At 45.9% G+C, this 18,078-nt stretch overlaps 1 protein-coding gene across 1 annotated transcript in view; it reads left to right on the top strand.

Moving 5' to 3' along the window:
• The window catches only part of Armh1 (armadillo like helical domain containing 1), a 42,579-nt gene that overhangs the window by 4,107 nt on the left and 20,394 nt on the right, over nucleotides 1-18,078 (top strand). Inside the window, exons 2-5 of the mRNA XM_012951672.2 lie at nucleotides 366-608; nucleotides 7,552-7,620; nucleotides 10,325-10,491; nucleotides 13,110-13,306. Coding sequence (XP_012807126.2) covers nucleotides 403-608; nucleotides 7,552-7,620; nucleotides 10,325-10,491; nucleotides 13,110-13,306 — 639 coding nt within the window. The 5' untranslated portion in view covers nucleotides 366-402. The remainder of the gene's footprint in view (nucleotides 1-365; nucleotides 609-7,551; nucleotides 7,621-10,324; nucleotides 10,492-13,109; nucleotides 13,307-18,078) is intronic.

The following is an 18,078-nucleotide window of genomic DNA, read 5'->3' as shown; positions in this document are numbered from 1 at the left end:
ATCTAGCTAGAGCCTCCCTGTTCAAATAGTAGATGTCCAGTCCTACTAGAATGGAGTTTTTTGTTTTTTTGAGGTATTAAAGATCAAACTCAGAATCTCAACATGCTAGGCAAGTGCTCCACCTCTGAGCTACATCCCAGCCAGCACGCTGCTGTTCTGTGCAGTGTCAGGAATGGAACCCAGGGTCTCATGTGAGCACTACCACGAGTCTCATCCCCAACCTCCCAGAGGGGATTTGCATGTAATTACACCCCAACAAAATCTCACCCAGCCTCCACGGGATCAGCAGAAGAGCAGAAGCTCGCGAAGTTGTGGGTTTACATGGCTCTAAGTCTAACCATTCTGGTACCTGTCCGCTTTCCTAGCTTTATTGTCAACCTCAGGACTGACTACTGACTGATCATGACTTCTATAAAGGAACAGGCAGCAATTAGCCGGCTCTTAAGTTTTTTGCACCAGTGGGACAATGCTGGCAAAGTTGTAAGAAGTCAAATCCTCAACAATTTCATCGAAAACAACGAAGGCAAAACTGGCCCTGAATTGGAGCAGGAGTTTTCCCAGGGAGCCAGCTTGTTCCTGATACGCTTGACTACCTGGCTTAGAGTCACGTATCCTTTGCTGAATGAGTGGGTGTGGAGGTAGTATCTTCAAAACTGATCATTGTTAAGGGAGCCTCTCTCCCTCTCTCTCTCTCTCTCTCTCTCTCTCTCTCTCTCTCTCTCTCCTTCTTCTTCTTCTTCTTCTTTTTTTTTTTTTTTTTTCCCTCAAGGTAGGGTCTCACTCTAGCCCAAACTGACCTGGAATTCACTATGTAGTCTCAGGCTGGCCTCAAACTCACAGCTCTCCTCCTACCTCTGCCTCCCGAGTGCTGGGATTAAAGGTGTGCACCACCACACCTGTCCTTTTTTCTCTTGATTCTTATACTTTAGAACAGAACATGTGGTAATGAAAATGTTCCAGAAAGGGGCTGGAGGGATGGCTTAGGAGTTAAGGCATTAGCCTGCAAAGCTAAAGGACCCAGGTTCAATCCCCCAGGACCCACGTTAGCCAGATGCAAAAGGGGGTCCATGTGTCTGGAGTTGGTTTGCAGTGGCTGGAGGCCCTGGAACACCCATTCATTCTCTCTCTCTCTTTCCCCCTCTTTCTCTGTCAAATAAATAAATAAATAAAAATAAAATATTTTTAAAAATATTCCAGAAAGGGGCTGGAGAGATAGGTCAGCAGTTAAGGAGCTTGCCTACAAAGTCTAAGGGCCTGAATTTATTTCCCCAGTACCCACATAAAGCCAGATGTGCAAGGTGGCACATGCATCTGGAGTTCATTTGCAGTGAGTGGCTAGAGGCCCTGGTGCACCCATTCTGTCTTCTAGCCTGGCTTAGAATGAGACCTTCTTTTGAAAATAAAAAGAAAGAAAGAAAGAAAGAAAGAAAGAAAGAAAGAAAGAAAGAAAGAAAGAAAGAAAGAAAGAAAGAAAGAAAGAAAGAAGAAAGAAAGAAAGAGAAAGAAAGAAAACAAAAAATTACTTCAGGCAGTAGGGACATACATTTACATTCAAACCACTATACACACGTAACCACACATGGGAAATCATATACATTTGCATGTATACCACGTGCCAAAAAAAAAAATTAAATTAGGGCTGGAGAGATAGCTCAACAGTTAAAGGCACTGCTTGCAAAACCTGATGGCCCAGGTTCATTTCCCTAGTACCCACGTAAAGTCAGATGTACTAAGTGGCACATACATCTGGAGTTCAATTGCAGTGGCAGGAGGCCCTGGGGGTCCCATACGCACTCTCTGTCTCTTTCTGTCTCTCAAATAAATAAAATCATTATTGTTGTTGTTTTGTTTTGTTTAGATAAGGTTTATCTCTAGCCTAGGCTGACCTCAAATTCACTATGTATATTTTCAGTGTAGTCTTGAGTTTACAGCAATCCTCCTACATCTGCTTAAGTGCTGGGATTAAGGTATGCCCCACCATGCCCAGCTAAATAAAATTATTATTTTTTATTTTATTTTATTTTTGGGTTTTCAAGGTAGGGTCTCACTCTCTAGCCCATGCTGACCTGGAATTCATTGTGTAGTCTCAGAGTGGCCTCAAACTCATAGCAATCCACCTACCTCTGCCTTCTGAATGCTGGAATTAAGTTGTGCACCACCACACTCAGCAATAAAATTATTTTTATAAAGTTATATTAGGAGCCGGGCGTGGTAGCTCACACCTTTAATCCCAGCACTCAGGAGGCAGAGGTAAGAGGATCACTGTGAGTTCAAGGCCAGCATGAGACTACAGAGTGAATTCTAGGTCAGCCTGAGCTAGAGTGGGACCCTACCTCAAAAAACCACACAAAAAAAAGTTATATTAGGGGGCTGGAGAGATAGCTTAGCGGTTAAGCGCTTGCCTGTGAAGCCTAAGGATCCCAGTTCAAGGCTCAGTTCCCCAAGACCCATGCACACAAGGTGGCACATGTGTCTAGAGTTCCTTTGCAGTGACTGAAGGCCCTGATGCGCCCATTCTCTCTGTCTCTCTCTCTCTCTCTCTCTCTCTCTCTCTTTCTCTTTCCCTCTTTCTCTCTCTGTCTGTCGTTCTCAAAAATAAATAAATAAATAAAAGTTATGTTAAATCCTGGTCTTGGGCTGGAGAGATGGCTTAGCGGTTAAGCGCTTGCCTGTGAAGCCTAAGGACGCCGGTTCGAGGCTCGGTTCCCCAGGTCCCACGTTAGCCAGATGCACAAGGGGGTGCATGTGTCTGGAGTTCGTTTGCAGAGGCTGGAAGCCCTGGCACGCCCATTCTCTCTCTCTCCCTCTATCTGTCTTTCTCTCTGTGTCTGTCGCTCTCAAATAAAAAAATTAAAAAATTAAAAAAATCCTGGTCTCAAACCTGAATTCCCCCATAAGCTGTCTTAATAGTGAAACTTGTAAAGCAGGTGTTGTCTCTTCCTGTCTCCAGTCCTCTTTGGTTCCTCCTCCACCCACTGCGGTCTAATATCTCTCACCCAGCTCCACCAGTACAAGCCTTGCCAAGGTTACCAGCACCTTTCTAGCTACAAAATCTAGTGACCACATCCTCATTCCTGATACATGACCTCTCAGTGGCATTTGTCAGTTTATTTTCACACTTCTCAAAACACTCTTCCTTTGATTTCCTTGATACCAACTCTCATGGTTGTTTGCGTTTCCTTCTGCCCAGTCCTTTTGTTTGAAGTGTAGATGTCCTTGAACCTCCATCCTATACCCTGTTCTCTGCTCAGTCAGTTCCTTCCTGAGAAATCAAATCCACTGCCATGATGCACGACTCCAGTCACAAGTTCCAAATTCCCGTCTGGAATCCAAGTTCCTTACCTAGACATCTGACTACTGGTTCTGCTCCTATGCTAGGCCATGGCACCTTTCCTATTTTCTCTCTCTCTCTCTCTCTCTGGTTTTTCAAGGTAGGACCTCACTCCAGCCTATGCTAACCTGGAATTCACTACATAATCTCAGGCTAACCTCTACTTCTCAGTAATCTTCCTACCACTGCCTCCTGAGTGCTGGGATTAAAAACATGTGCCACTTTTTTTCTTTTTTGGAGGGCGGGGGAGAGAATTGACAGGGCCTCAGCAACTGCACTTGAACTCCAGGCGCTTGCACCACCTAGTGGTCATGTGAGGCATTGCACTTGTCTCACCTTTGTGTGTTTGGCTAACATGGGATCTGGAGAGTAGAACACGGGTCCTTATGCTTTGCAGGCAAACACCTTAACCACTAAACCATCTCTCCAGCCTGTTTTTCAAATTTTATATAAGGTTTCATGTGTCCCAGGCTAGTCTCAAATTTACCATGTAGCTGAAGATGATCTTGGACTTCTGATCTTCTTTTCTCCACCTCATGAGTGCCGTTATTATAGGCATGTGTCACCATCCCTGGTCCACGTGGTGCTTGGATGGTCCACGTGGTGCTTGGGGATTGAACCCAGGGCTTCACGTATGTGAGGCAGGTACTCTCAACTGAGCTAATCCCCAGACCCTCACTTCCTCTAAAGTAATAGTCATAATATTTTATTGGTATTATCTGTTCAATACCTCTGCCTCCCTCACCCCAATATACTGACTGTAAGCTCTGTGAGGACAGGGGTTGCATATATCTTGCCCATATCTGCATGTTTATTACCTAGCACCCTTCCAAGACTGTTTGCTGAATAAATGAACCAGAACCAGAAAGCCTGCAACTAGGCAAAACTAATGGTTTGGGCTTTTTTTTTTTTTTTTTCAAAGTAACGTTTTGCTCTAGCCCAGGCTGGCCTGGAATTCACTACATACTCTTAGGCTGGCCCTGAACTCACAGCAGTCCTCCTATCTCAGCCTCCCAAGTGCTGGGATTAAAGGCATGCACCACCACACCCAAGCTTAGTGGTTGTTTATATATATTATTTGCAAGGAGAGAGTGAGTGTACCAGGACCTCTTGCCACTGTAAACAAACTCCAGACATATGTGCCACTTTGTGCATCTGGCTTTACATGGGTACTGGGAATCAAACCTGGGCCAGCAAGCTTTGCAAGCAAGCAAGAGCCCTTAACTGCTGAGCCATCTCTCCATCATTTTTGATTGTTTGTTTGTTTGTTTGTTTTCTTTACGTTTTTCAAGGTAGGGTCTCACTCTGGCCCAGGCTGACCTGGAATTAACTATGTAGTCTCAGGGTGGCCTGGAACTCACAGCCATTCCCCTACCTCTGTCTTCCAAGTGCTGGAATTAAATGCATGCACCACCACACCTGGCTCTTGTTTTGTTTTGTTTTGTTTTGTTTTGTTTTGTTTTGGGGGGTCAATGTAGGGTCTTGCTCTAGCCCAGGCTGATCTGGAATTCACTGTGTAGTCTCAGAGTGGCCTTGAACTCAGGGGATCCTGCTACCTCTGCGTCTCTGAGTGCTGGGATTAAAGGTGAGTGCCACCACGCCCGGCTTTGTTTTATTTTTAAGATAGGGTGTCATATTGTATTGTCCAGGCTGGCCTCCAACTTGTTGTGTACCTTGAACTTCTGATCCTCCTGTCTTCACCTCCCAAGTGCTACGATAGCAGACACATTTCACCATGTTCAGTATAGGATGCTGGGAATGAAAGCTCGGGCCTCGTGAGTGCTGGGCAAGCAGTCTACTACCAATTGAGCAGTATCTCCAGCCCTAAAACTAAAGATTTAAGCACAACTTTCTGTTTCTTGCATTTAGATCACTGATAAAATTATTACTCAGACTCTGACTTAAAACGTAAGAGTACTTCAAATACATCTCTAAGTTGATCCTAATGTCCTCAGGTATTGGTGTGCATAAAAGGTTTAAAATGTATATTAGGACTGGATGTGTGGTTCGATGGTAAAACATTTGCCTAGCATACTTGAGGCCCTGGGTTCACTCCTAACACAAAAAGTAAAAATTAAGGACTGTAGAGATGGCTTAGTGGTTAAGGCATTTTGCCTGTGAAGCCAAAGGACCCAGGTTCAATTCTCCAGAACCCATGTAAACCAGATGCACCTGCTGAATTTGGAGTTCACTTGCAGTGGCTAGAGGCCCTGCCACACCCATTCTGTCATCTTTCTCTCTCTTTCTCTGTCACTCATAAATATATAAGTATTTTTTAAAAGTAAGCCAGTAGAGGTTAAGGTGCTTGCCTACGAAGCCTAAGGCCCCAGGTTCGATTCCCCAGTACCCACATAAGCCAGATGCACAAGGTGGCACATGTGTCTGACTTGGAATTCACTATTTACTATGTAGTCTCAAACTGGTCTTGAACTCATCTTCCTTAAAAAACAAAAACAAAAACAAAAAGGATAAGAAAAGAAAGTTGGCTAGAGCTGAGTATGGTGGCACCTGTGTCACTACATGTAATCCCAGCACTCAGGATGATGAGGCAAGAGCACCTTGACTTCCATGTCAGTCTGGGCTCAATAGCAAGACCCTCTCAAAAAGAAGAAAGACACCAGGCATAGTGGTGCACGCCTTTAATCCCAGCACTTGGGAGGCAGAGGCAGGAGGATTGCCATGAGTTCAAGGCCACCCTGGGACTACAGAGTGAGATCCATGTCAGCTGGAGCTACAGTGAGACGCTACCTTGAAAAAAAAAAAAAAAAAACTTTAAAAAAGGGGGGACTGGAGAGATGGCCTAGCAGTTAAGCACTTGCCTATGAAGCCTGGGGACCCCGGTTTGAGGCTCGATTCTCCAGGACCCATTTAAGCCAGATGCAGAAGGTAGCACATGCTACAGGGCAGGGAGGGGACAGTCTAGCAGTGAAGAGGTTATTGCTGTGTAGGCCAAATAGCCTGGTCCCAGCTATGATGGCAGTGGGCAGGGGAGCCTGAGTGCAAAGCAAACACTGCTTTTGCAGTAAAGACACTTTCTAATGAGCCAATCTGTCTCTTCTTCTATTGGCATCCTGGGAATGGGGTGAAATAATTTGCTTCACATCCCCTCCCCAGCCCACCCCCGCAACAAAGCACCATTACCTCCAAGCTATTACATTAGCCTTTATCAGCCTTGGAAGCTCTCAGTCATCCTCCATGGGCTGCAATAATTTCAGCTAATTTCTTAAGTGTTCTAAGAGCCTGTGATGTGTTATGAGCCTAGTAATTGTTGACTGGTTCTCTTTCTGTTGTGGCTTGATTTCATACCTTGTATCTGAGCTGATGCGTGCTCTGGGTGCTTTATTACAATGACGCTTTTTTGCAAAGGCTCACATTAAAAAATAACATTAAATACTGAGGTTGTCTTAAATCAGAGTTTAATTTTTCCTCCATCTCCTGTTATTCTTATTAGGAAACCATGCAATTCTTCATAAGGAGAGTGACCTCCAGTGTAAAACTTTGAGCAAGTACAAAATTGAGAATTAATGATCAAGCTAATTCTTATTAAAGAAGTCTAGGAATGAGGCCTAAAATAATGAGCTACGCTGAGAACCAAGGATATAATGGTCATGGCTCAGAGAGGCTTGGAAAACTGATCCTCTGTTTTCTCCATGTGCTTCGGTTTCTGCAAGCTTTCTTGTTCCCTAGGGAGCTGCCAGAGTCTGGGTGGCTGAACTGCCCTGGAGGAACTCCTTAGAGAATGAGGAACACAGCCAGGAGTGGTGGCGCACGCCTTTAATCCCAGCACTCGGGAGGCAGAGGTAGGAGGATCGCGAGAGTTTGAGGCCACCCTGAAACTACATAGTGAATTCCAGGTCAGCCTGAGCCAGAGTGAGACCCTACCTCGAAAAAACCAAAAAAAAAAAAAAAAAAAAAAAAAAAAAAAAGAATGAGGAACACGTCGCTGCCTCACACACAAATGTAAACACACTGTGTGTGTTGCCCCTCCCCCTTCAGCTGGAGGCTCCGCTCAGGGTACCCAAGCTGGTTCACTGAACCTCAGAGCATGCATCAGCTCGATAAAGGATGGGCATGACTCCACTGTGTGGTTATCCTGAGGGATCTAGCGGCTCCCCTCCAGGTAAAGCCACAATCCAGCTATGTGGCCATCCTGGGTGATACTGGGGATCAGACATGGGATCTGGCTTCTCCCACAAGGCACTCTTTAACTTGCTGTGCAGCTACATGACTGGCTTTGCTTTAGAAAAAATCCTGAGGTCCATTGGCATCTTCTTGTCGGCTGTGAGCAGGTGAGTTACCTTCCCGAGAGACTGTCTCAGTACTTAGTCCTCACTGTAGGTGGGATTGTGGGTTCTAGGTATCAGCAGGTACTCCACAGTTCCTAGGGTAAGCCCAGAGGCAGCATTCCCCGCTGCTTCTGCTCCACTGGCTCCTCCATCTCATGCTTGTCAGTGTCCTCTTGGTTAAGAATAAGAGAAAAGCAACTTAAAGCCAGGCGTGGTGGTGCATGCCTTTAATCCCAGCACTCAGGAGACAGAGGTAGGAGGATGGCCAAGAGTTTGAGGCCATTCTGAGACTACATAGTGAATTCCAGGTCAGCCTGAGCTAGAGTGAGACCCTCCCTACCTTGAAAAACCAAAAGAGCCGGGCATGGTGGCGCACGCCTTTAATCCCAGTACTCGGGAGGCAGAGGTAGGAGGATCGCCATGAGTTCAAGGCCACCCTGAGACTACATAGTTAATTCCAGGTCAGCCTGGACCAGAGTGAGACCCTACCTCAAAAAAACAAAAAAGACGAAAAGAAAAAGAAAAACCAAAAGAAAAAAAAAGAAGAAAGTAAAGCAACTTACCCTGGACTCAGAGAAAGGGTATTTTCTTAAAAGCCCTGCAAGTGGAAGTAAGTATTTCAGGCCTACTTAGACCTGGGCTTAGAATAACACCTCAGTACTTGGTCTGGTTCTGTTCCTCTTTCTTCTTGGTCCATCCTCTGTATTGAGAGAGGGCTCTGTGTGCTGGGGTCCTCAGGCCCTCCAGACACACAACCTTGCAACTCAACCATACCAACCAGAGAGCACATCTTTTCCATGGGACTCCCACTTTTGAGCTTCTGTGAACGAGCCTGGGTCACTTCCCTGGCCCCAACCAAACCAGTTCTTGCAGTTAGCAGGATGCCATACACTGCCATGTGCACCTGCTTGCCTCACCAAGACTGCATGGCCCAGGAGCGGAGGAAGCATGATTCCTCAAGGAACAATTGAAGTATCATTATAAAAAGGAGACGGGGGGGAGGGGGCTGGAGAGATGGCTTAGCGGTTAAGTGCTTGCCTGTGAAGCCTAAGGACCCCAGTTCGAGGCTCGATTCCCCAGGACCCACATTAGCCAAATGCACAAGGGGGCACACACGTCTGGAGTTCATTTGCAGTGGCTGGAGGCCCTAGCGCACCCATTCTCTCTCTCTCTCTCTCTCTGCCTCTTTCTCTGTCTGTCACTCTCAAATAAATAAAAATAAACAAAAAAAATCTAAAAAGGAGACGAGCTGGAGAGATGACTTAGCAGTTAAGACACTTGCCTGCAAAGTCAAAGGACCTTGGTTTGATTCCCCAGTACCCACATAAGCCAGATGTACAAGGGGGCTCATGAATCTGGAGTTCATTTGCAGTGGCTGGAAGCCCTGGTTCACCTATTCTCTCTCTTTCTCTCTTTCTCTGCCTCTTCCCCTCTCTCAAATAAATAATAAATACATAATAAAATATTTTTTAAAGGAGACAAATAAGAAAGATATTGAGGAGAAGAAAGAAAGAAGGAAGGAAGGAAAGAAAAGAGGGGCTAGAGAGATAGCTTAGTGGTCATCTCAGCACTCGAGTGGCAGAGGTAGAAGGATCACTGTGAGTTCAAGGCCAGTCTGGGACTAAAGAGTGAATTCCAGATCAGCCTCAGCTACAGTGAGACTCTGTCTCAAAAAAAAAAAAAAAAAAAAAAAAAAAAAGGAAAACAAGAGGGAGGGAGGGAAGGAAGGAAGGAAAAAAGACTACGTATGGTTCACTTCTCTAATTCCAAGACTCAAGAAGCAGACGTAGGAGGATTACTGCAAGTCTGAGGCCAGCCTGGTCCTGATAGCAGTTCTAAACCAGCTAGAGGTCCTGGCATACCCATTCTCTCTCTCTAAAAGAATACTAAACCAGCCAGGATTACATAGTGAAACCCTGACCCCACTACCCCTCAAGAGGAGGAGCATCAGGAGGAGGAGGAAGAGTGAGGGAACAGAGGCTAGAAAGACAAAAGCAGGCCTGGAGGGATGGCTTAGAGGTTAAGGCACTTGCCTGCAAAGCCAAAGGACACAGGTTCGATTCCACAGGCCCCACGTAAGCCAGATGCACAAGATGGCACATGTGTCTAGAGGTCATTTGCAGCAGCTGAAGGCCCTGGCATGCTTATCCTCCCCCTCTCTCTCTCTCTCTCTCTCTCTCTCTCTCTCTCTCTCTCTCACTCTCTCTCTCCCTTCTTCCCTCCCTCCCAAATAAATAAAATAAAATTTTTTTTTTTTTTGGTGTTTCGAGGTAGGGTCTCACTCTAGCCCAGGCTGACCTGGAATTCACTATGGAGTCTCAGGGTGGCCTCGAACTCACAGCTGTCCTCCTACCTCTGCCTCCCAAGGGCTACTATTAAAGGCATGCGCCACCACGCCCGGCTAAAATAAAACTTTTAAAAAAGACAAAAGCAAGAAATGCCCATTGTATTTGATTCTAACATTTCCTTGGCTGGGCACAGTGACACATGCCTACAATCCCAGCTTCCTAGGACAGCAAGTTTGAGGCAACCTGGCTAGATATAGACTCAAAAAACAAAATTCCAAAATTCCCAAACAATTCTGTTTACCTATGGTTATTTCCTGGGTAGGAGACAAAGTATGTGAAGAAATGACCTTGGTTTTGGGATCCTTTGAAAGGTCAGTACTATGGAATTTAACAAGTGTCCTATCTGTCCCCCTGGACAGCAATCGGTACCTGATAGAATTTCTTGAGATTGGAGGTGTCCTGTCACTCTTGGAAATACTTGGCCTAGAGAAGATCAAGGAGGAGGACAAGAAGGAATCCATCAAACTGCTTCAGATTATCGCAGACGCCGGCAGGAAGTACAAGGAGCTCATTTGTGAAAGCTACGGTGGGTACCAAGCACCCCAAAGTATGGGTTTGCATCTCTCTAGGAGTCTGGGTGAAATGGTGCTGCACCCACACTGCTGAGGAGAAAAGTATCAGAGAGCAGCTGGGTGCACAGGAAGCACTGAACAGTGGACTCACTGAGCTTGGGCCCATGTCACCACCACAAGACTGGGTTAATGGCTTCCCTGGTTCATCTCTTGCTGAAACTTGTCAGTATCAGTAGCAGTTTATTTTACAATACTTTTCCATTTCATTTGTTTCTTCATTAAAAAAATATTTTAAGCCGGGTGTGGTGGCACACGCCTTTAATCCCAGCACTCGGGAGGCAGAGGTAGGAGGATCGCCGTGAGTTCAAGGCCACCCTGAGACTCCATAGTGAATTCCAGGTCAGCCTGGGCTAGAGTGAGACCCTACCTCGAAAAACCAAAAAAAAAAAAAAAAAAAATTTATTTATTGGGCTTTTTTGGGGGGGGGTATGGGTTTTTTGTTTTTTGTTTTTTGTTTTGGTTGGTTGGTTGGTTGGTTGGTTTTTTGAGGTAGGGTCTCACTCTAGCCCAAGATGACCTGGAATTCACTATGTAGTCTCAGGGTGGCCTCAAACTCTCTGTGATCCTCCTACCTGTGCCTTTTGAGTGCTGGATTAAAGGCATGTGCCACCACTCCCGGCTTATTTATTTATTTGCAAGAGAGAGAGGGAATGGGCACATCATGACCTCCTAAACCACTGCACACTAACTCCAGATGTATATGCCACTGGGGACTTGAACCCGGGTCTTTTGGTTTTGCCAGCAAGCACTTTAACTGCTAAACCATCTCTCCAGCCCTTTATTCATTTATTTTGAGGCAAAGTCTCATTGTAGGCCAGGCTGGCCTCAGCTATATAACCAAGGGGATATGATGGAGAATGGAGTTGCAAAGAGAAAGTAGGAGGGCAGGGAATTACTATAGTTGATTGTCTATAATTATGGAAGCTCTCAAAACAAATATGTTTCCTAGCTGGGCATGGTGGCACATGCCTTTAATACCAGCACTCGGGAGGAAGAGATAGGGTCACTAGGAGTTCAAGGCCAACCTGGGACTACAAAGTGAATTCCAGGTCAGCCTGGGTCAGAGTAAGACCCTACCTCAAAAAAAAAAAAAAAAAAAAAAAAAAAAAAAAAAAACTAGAACGTGTTTAACAATGACACAGAAGCACAATGTCACACATGCGCACAAGGCAGTGCACACGTCTGGAGTTCAGTTGCAGTGGCTGGAGGTCCTGGCACTCCAACCCTTCCCCCCCCCACACGCATTAAAAAACAAAAAGGCCAGTCTATTGGGCTTGCCTCCAAACAAGGACAGAATGTGTTTAGGATTGGGAGCGTAGTACAGTGGTAGAGCATGTGTACGGCATGCGCGAAGCCCTGGGTTCAGTCTCCAGCTCAGAAAGAAAAGAAATCCTGTGTTTTATTTTTAATTTTTATTTATTTATTTGGAAGAGGCAGAGAGAGTGAATGAGAGCTTCAGGGCTTCTAGTTGCCAGAAACAAACTCCAGACATATGTGCCACCTTGTGCATGTGGCTAACGTGGGTCCTGGGGGATCAAACCTGGTTCCTTTGGCTTTGCAGGCTAGTGCCTTTTTAACCCCGTCTCTCCAGCCCCCTGTACCTGTGTTTTAAATTTTAAAATGGTCCGGCCAGGTGTGGTAGCGCACGCCTTTAATCTCAGCACTCAGGAGGCAGAGGTAGGAGGATCTCCATGAGTTTGAGGCCACCCTGAGAATTCCAGGTCAGCCTGGGCTAGAGTGAAACCCTACCTCAACCCCCACACCCCAAAAAAGCCTTGCAAAATATGTAAATGAAATACTTCTTATTTCTTTCCTTCCCCTTTTTTCTTTCTTTCTTTCTTTCTTTCTTTCTTTCTTTCTTTCTTTCTTTATTTATTTATTTATTTATTTCTATGCTGGGTAGCAAACTCAGGACATCATGAGTGCTGGGCAAATGTTCTACAACCTCCCACACTTTGCCCTCCAGCCCTTAAAACAGATTTATTTTAAATTTTAATTTTAATGTATTTATTTGAGAGAGAGAGAGAGAGAGGGAGAGGGAGAATTGTGTGCACCAGGCCTCCAGCCACTGCAAACAAACTCCAAAAGCATGAGCCACCTTGTGCATCTGGCTTACATGGGTCCTGGGGAATGGAACCCGGGTCCTTTGGCTTTGTAGGCAAGTACCTTAACCACTAAGCCATCTCTCCAGTTCCAGATTTTTTTTGTTTGTTTAGTTTTGTTTCTTCAGTGTATATGGTATTTCTCTAGGCCAGGTTGACCTGGCATTCACTATGTAATCTCAGGCTGGCCTCAAATTTACATCAGTCCTCCTACCTCTACCTCCCAAGTGCTGGCATTAAAGGAATTCACCTGGGTTTTTAAAACAGATTTTTGATGTACCCACACTGGAAAGAAACTCCTCTGGCTACATAGCTGGAAGTAAACAAGGCAATGATGTAACATGAAAACTGACCGTAAGTTTTGCTTTGATTGAAAAAGCTTGGTTGAAAAGCTTTTAGTGCTATTCATATTATGCAGTCTGGTTTTCATAAATCCCACCCAACTTAGCATTTTTGTCTTCTTCACCCAGGTGTTCGAGCCATAGCAGAATTTCTGGCACAGTCTAAGTCAGAAGAGACTCAGGAGGAAGTGCAGATTCTGTTGGATTCTTTGGTCCACGGTAATCCCAAGTACCAGAATCAAGTCTATAAAGGTCTGATAGCCTTGCTGCCCTGTGCATCCCCCAAAGCTCAGCAGCTGACCCTGCAGACTCTCAGGATGACCCAGGTGAGTCCGGGCCGCGTGCCCCTGGCTTCCGATTCACATGCCTTAGTCTTACAACCACCTTCCGCAGCAGCACTTCCCACAGGCAGAGCGGCGGGGCCCAGCCTCCCACCGCATGTCTGCTGTTCAGTCAGCGTCACTTCCAGAGTTCACGTCGCCCAGCAGAGCGATTTGTGCTGTTTTCTTAAGGATCGGAAAGATGTTGGCAGACTTCAAAGTGATTGAGACAAGCAACAAGGATGATGAGAGGCCTGGAGAAAAGATTAAAGGCATTCATTTGACAGGGAAAGAGCCCCAGTGCTTTTGGGGACAGCGTGTGAGTGAAGAGGTCAGATCACCACCACTGCTTAGAGAAGCGCCCTTTTTTTTGTTGTTGGCTTCTGCCTAGAATGTGCCTGAAGTCAGGCTGGGGGCATGGTGACTATAGTAAGACGTCATGCCTAGTGAGGAGGGAAACAGAGGTCGTTTTCTTCCAACGTATTTGTTTATGGTTTGCTTACATGTATGTACGTGTGCTTGTATATATGTGGGTACACATGTGTGGGTATGCATGTGGGGGGGGGTGCGTGTGGAGGCCAAAGTTTCATGTTGCATGTTTTCCTCTATTACTGTCCACTTTGTTTACTGAGGCACGGTCTCTCATTTGGGCCCAGGGCTCGGTGATTGGAGTAGCTTAGCTAGCCAGCTTGCCCTGCGATCCCCTGTCTCCATCTCCTGGGCACTAAGATTATGGGTGGGTTACCACACCCACACAGCATTTACATGGGTGCTGGGTATCTAAACTCTTGTCTCACACTTGTGCAGCTAATCCTGAGCCATCTGCCAAGCCAGGATTTCTTTAAAGTTTTGTTTTTGTTTTTTTTTATTGACAACTTCCATAATTCTAGACAATAAACCATGGTAATTCCCTCCCTTCCCCCACTTTCCCTTTTGCAGCTCCACTCTCCATCAAACACCTGCCCCCTCTCAATCAGTATCTCTTTTATTTTGATGTCACCATCTTTTCATCCTATTATGAAGGTCTTGTGTAGGCAGTGTCAGGCTCTGTGTGGTCATGGATATCCAGGCCATTTTGTGTCTGGAAGAGTGCATTGTAAGCAGTCCTACCCTTCCTTTGGCTCTTACATTCTTTTCGCCACCTCTTCCACAATGGACCCTGAGCCTTAGAAGGTGTGATAGAAATGTTTCAGTGCTGAGCACTCCTCTGTCACTTCTTCTCAGCACTATGGTACCTTCTGAGTCATCCCAAGGTCACCACCATATGAAAAGAGAAGTTTCTGTAACTAAAAGCAAGAGTAGTACAAATATGTGGGTCTGAACATGAAGAGAAGTGCTTACTGGGTAGTTTGATAAGCATAGTATATACACTTAGCCAGACACCAGCAACCATTACACCCCTAAAGCTCATGACTTCCCCTGTCATAGGTTTTCATTATCAGGCATGTATTCCCTCCCATGGAGTGAGCCTCCAGTCCAATTAGAGAACAGTTAGTTTCCCCCATAACAACATGCCATTATTTCACCCATGGGCTCATTTGGCCTGCAAGCCAGGATTTTGATAAGAACAATCAAAACTCTCGAAACTGGGCTGGAGAAATGGCTCAAAGGAGTTAAGGCACTTGCTTGCAAAGCTTAATGGCCCAGGTTTGATTCTGCAGTACCCACGTAAATCCTGATGCACAAAGTGGCGTATGCATCTAGAGATCATTTGCAATGGCTGGAGGCCCTGGCGTGCCATTTCTCTCTGTCTGTATCTCTTCTATCTTTCTCTCTGTTTACAAATAAATAAAAGCATTTTTCAAAAGCTCTCATGCCGGGCATGGTGGCACACACCTTTAATCCCAGCACTTGGGAGGCAGAGGTAGAAAGATTGCCATGAGTTTGAGGCCACCCTGAGATTGCATAGTGAATTCCAGTTTAGCCTGAGCTAAAGTGAGAACCTACCTCAAAATACAAAAAAAAAAAAAAAAAAAAAAGCTCCTCAGAACTGCTCTAGGGGATAGGCTAGAGGAAGTAAACAATGAAGAGATGAAAATCATAAGGCCTGAATAGTGGCCATGGACATAGAGGTGACCAATATGGATAGATATTTCTGAGATCAAAGGTATGGGACCAAGAAGACATTGAAGATGACATCCAGCTTTAGGCTTTGACAGCAGGGAGAGTTATATACCATAAAGAGAAGGCAGGAATAAAGATGAGAAATCAGGTAACTAGCTATAAGAGGAGTTAGGTTTTAACTTTAAAGATGGGAATGATGGCACATGTCTTGAATCTCAGGAGGCTGAGGTAGGAAGATCATTATGAGTTCAAGACCAGCCTGGGACTACAGAGTGAATTCCAGGTCAGCCTGGACTTGAGTGAGACCCTGCCTCAAAAAGGAGAGGGGAGCTAGGCGTGGTGGCGCACGCCTTTAATCCCAGCACTTCGGAGACAGAGGTAGGAGGATCACCATGAGTTTGAGGCCACCCTGAGACTACATAGTCAATTCCAGGTCAGCCTGGGCTAGAGTGAGACCCTACCTTAAAAAGAAGAGGGGGGCCAGGCGTGGTGGCGCATGCCTTTAATCCCAGCACTCGGGAGGCAGAGGTAGGAGGATTGCCGTGAGTTCGAGGCCACCCTGAGACTACATAGTTAATTCCAGGTCAGCCTGGGCTAGAGTAAGACCCTACCTCGAAAAACCAAAAAAAAAAAAAAAAAAAGAAGAGGGGGCTGGAGAAATAGCTCAGCAGTTAAGACACTTGCCTGCAAAGGCTAAGGACCAGAGTTCAGTTCCCCACCACTAACGTAAAATCGGGTGCACAAGGTGGTGCATGCGACTGAAGTTTGTTTGTCACTACTAGAAGCTCTGGCATGCCCATTCTCTCTCTCTCTCTCTCTCTCTTTCTGTCTGCCTCTTTATCTCTCTCAAATAAGTAAATAAATGGAGAGAGTTGTGTACAGGAATAAAGATGAGAAATCAGACAGATATGGTAGGAGTTAGGTTTTAACTTCAGAGCCAGGCACGGTGGCACATGCCTTTAATCCCAACACTTTGGAGGCTGAAATAGGATGATCACCATGAATTTGAGGCAGCATGGAGCTACAGAGTATGTTCCAACTCAGCCTGGACTTGACAAAGACCTTGCCTCAAAAAAGGAAAATAAAAGTCCAAATACATTTGATGGGACTTGGTGGTTCCCAGGTGTCCATCTAAGGATTAGGTCAACTTGATTGCAGAAGACAGAACTGGGTCATTTTTGTAGAGTCCTGAATCCAGATCCTCCATCCTACAGAATCTTCTAGCTCTCAGGTAGCCCTTGGTAATGCTTTTTTCCTTTTAAACTCCTTTTAAAGTGATTCTGATTCCTAGCTCAGTTGAGGAGCCACTGTCCGGGATGCCTAGGAGATGCCCACTGGGCAGTGGGAAATAAAAAGCTGAAGGTCAAGAGACAGGCCCAAGATGACAATGTCAGTTTAGATTACACAAGTGGAGAACTGACAAGTGAAACAGAAATAAACTCCCGAGGCAGAATGCACCACACCAGCAGAAAAGAGAAGGAAAACCTCCAAGAGAGACGAGCTGAGGGGGGAAGCAGCAAGACAGACTGGTGGAATTAGCACACCCGGTTCGCACCCAGGGCCTCTATGCTCCAGCGGCCGTGGTAGATGCTTGTGTACCTGCGTCATTTAACCTCCTTGGTCAGAGATGGAGGCAGCATGACTCAGGTCTGAACAGGTGGAAATTATTGGTTGGTTGGCTGGAAGATGATGAGGTTCGGGTCGGATGGATTGCTTTGCTTTGCTTTTTTTTTTCCTGGTTTTTCACTCTAGCTCAGGCTGACCCCTGGATTTACTCTGTAATCTCAAGGTGGCCTCGAACTCATGGTGATCCTCCGACCTCTACTTCCTGAGTGCTCAGATTAAAGCCATGTACCACCAGCTGCAGCATGGGTTTTTTGTTTGTTTGTTTTGTTTTTTTGAGGTAGGTTTCACTCTAGTCCAGGCTGACTTGGAATTCACTATGGAGTCTCAGGGTGGCCTCAAACTCATGGCAATTCTCCTATCTCTGCCTCCCCAGTGCTGGGATTGAAGGCATGTGCCACCACGCCCGGCTTTTTTCTTTTTTTAATTTCATTTATTTACTTAAAAGAGAGAAAGGAAAGAGAGGGAGAGTGTGGAAATTCAAGGGCCTCTTGCTCCTGCAAATGAACTCAAAACACACGCGCCACTTTATGCATCTGGCTTTACATGGCTACTAGGGAAACGAACCCAGGCCGGCAGGCTTTGCAAGCAAGTGCCTTTAACTGCTCAGCCATCTCTCTAGCCCTGAGAAAAAAAGGTTTGAAGCTTTCCTCTTCCTTTCATGTCCCTCTCCCCCAGCTGAAGTCACAGGCCTTGTTTCTTCACCTCAAACAGGTGGCGGCTGGCTTTAGCTTAGTGCATCCTGATCTAGATGCTGGCAACCTGTGCAGCTTTGCCACCTTAGCCGCCCACCTCTGTCCCTGCTCCCCATGGTGAGCGCCTAGGCCCAGCCACTAACGACTGCCTTCCTTCCCTCTGCCGTTCACCCCAGTGTCTGGCTGTCTGGAAGTCTGTGTTTCATTTAGAAGAATGAAAATGTATGTAGGATCTAAGGAGTAGGGCTGGCCAGACATGGTGGCACACGCCTTTGATCCCAGCACTCAGGAGGCAGAGGTAGGAGGATCGCTGAGTTTAGGTCAGCCTGAAACTATACAGTGAACTCCAGGTCAGCCTGGGCTAGAAGAGTGAGACCTTAGCTCTGAAAAAAAAAA

Source organism: Jaculus jaculus, chromosome 5, assembly GCF_020740685.1.
Source record: "Jaculus jaculus isolate mJacJac1 chromosome 5, mJacJac1.mat.Y.cur, whole genome shotgun sequence".
Lineage (NCBI taxonomy): Eukaryota > Metazoa > Chordata > Mammalia > Rodentia > Dipodidae > Jaculus > Jaculus jaculus.
Note: the sequence above shows the minus strand (reverse complement) of the source record. Positions and strands in the feature narration are given on the sequence as shown.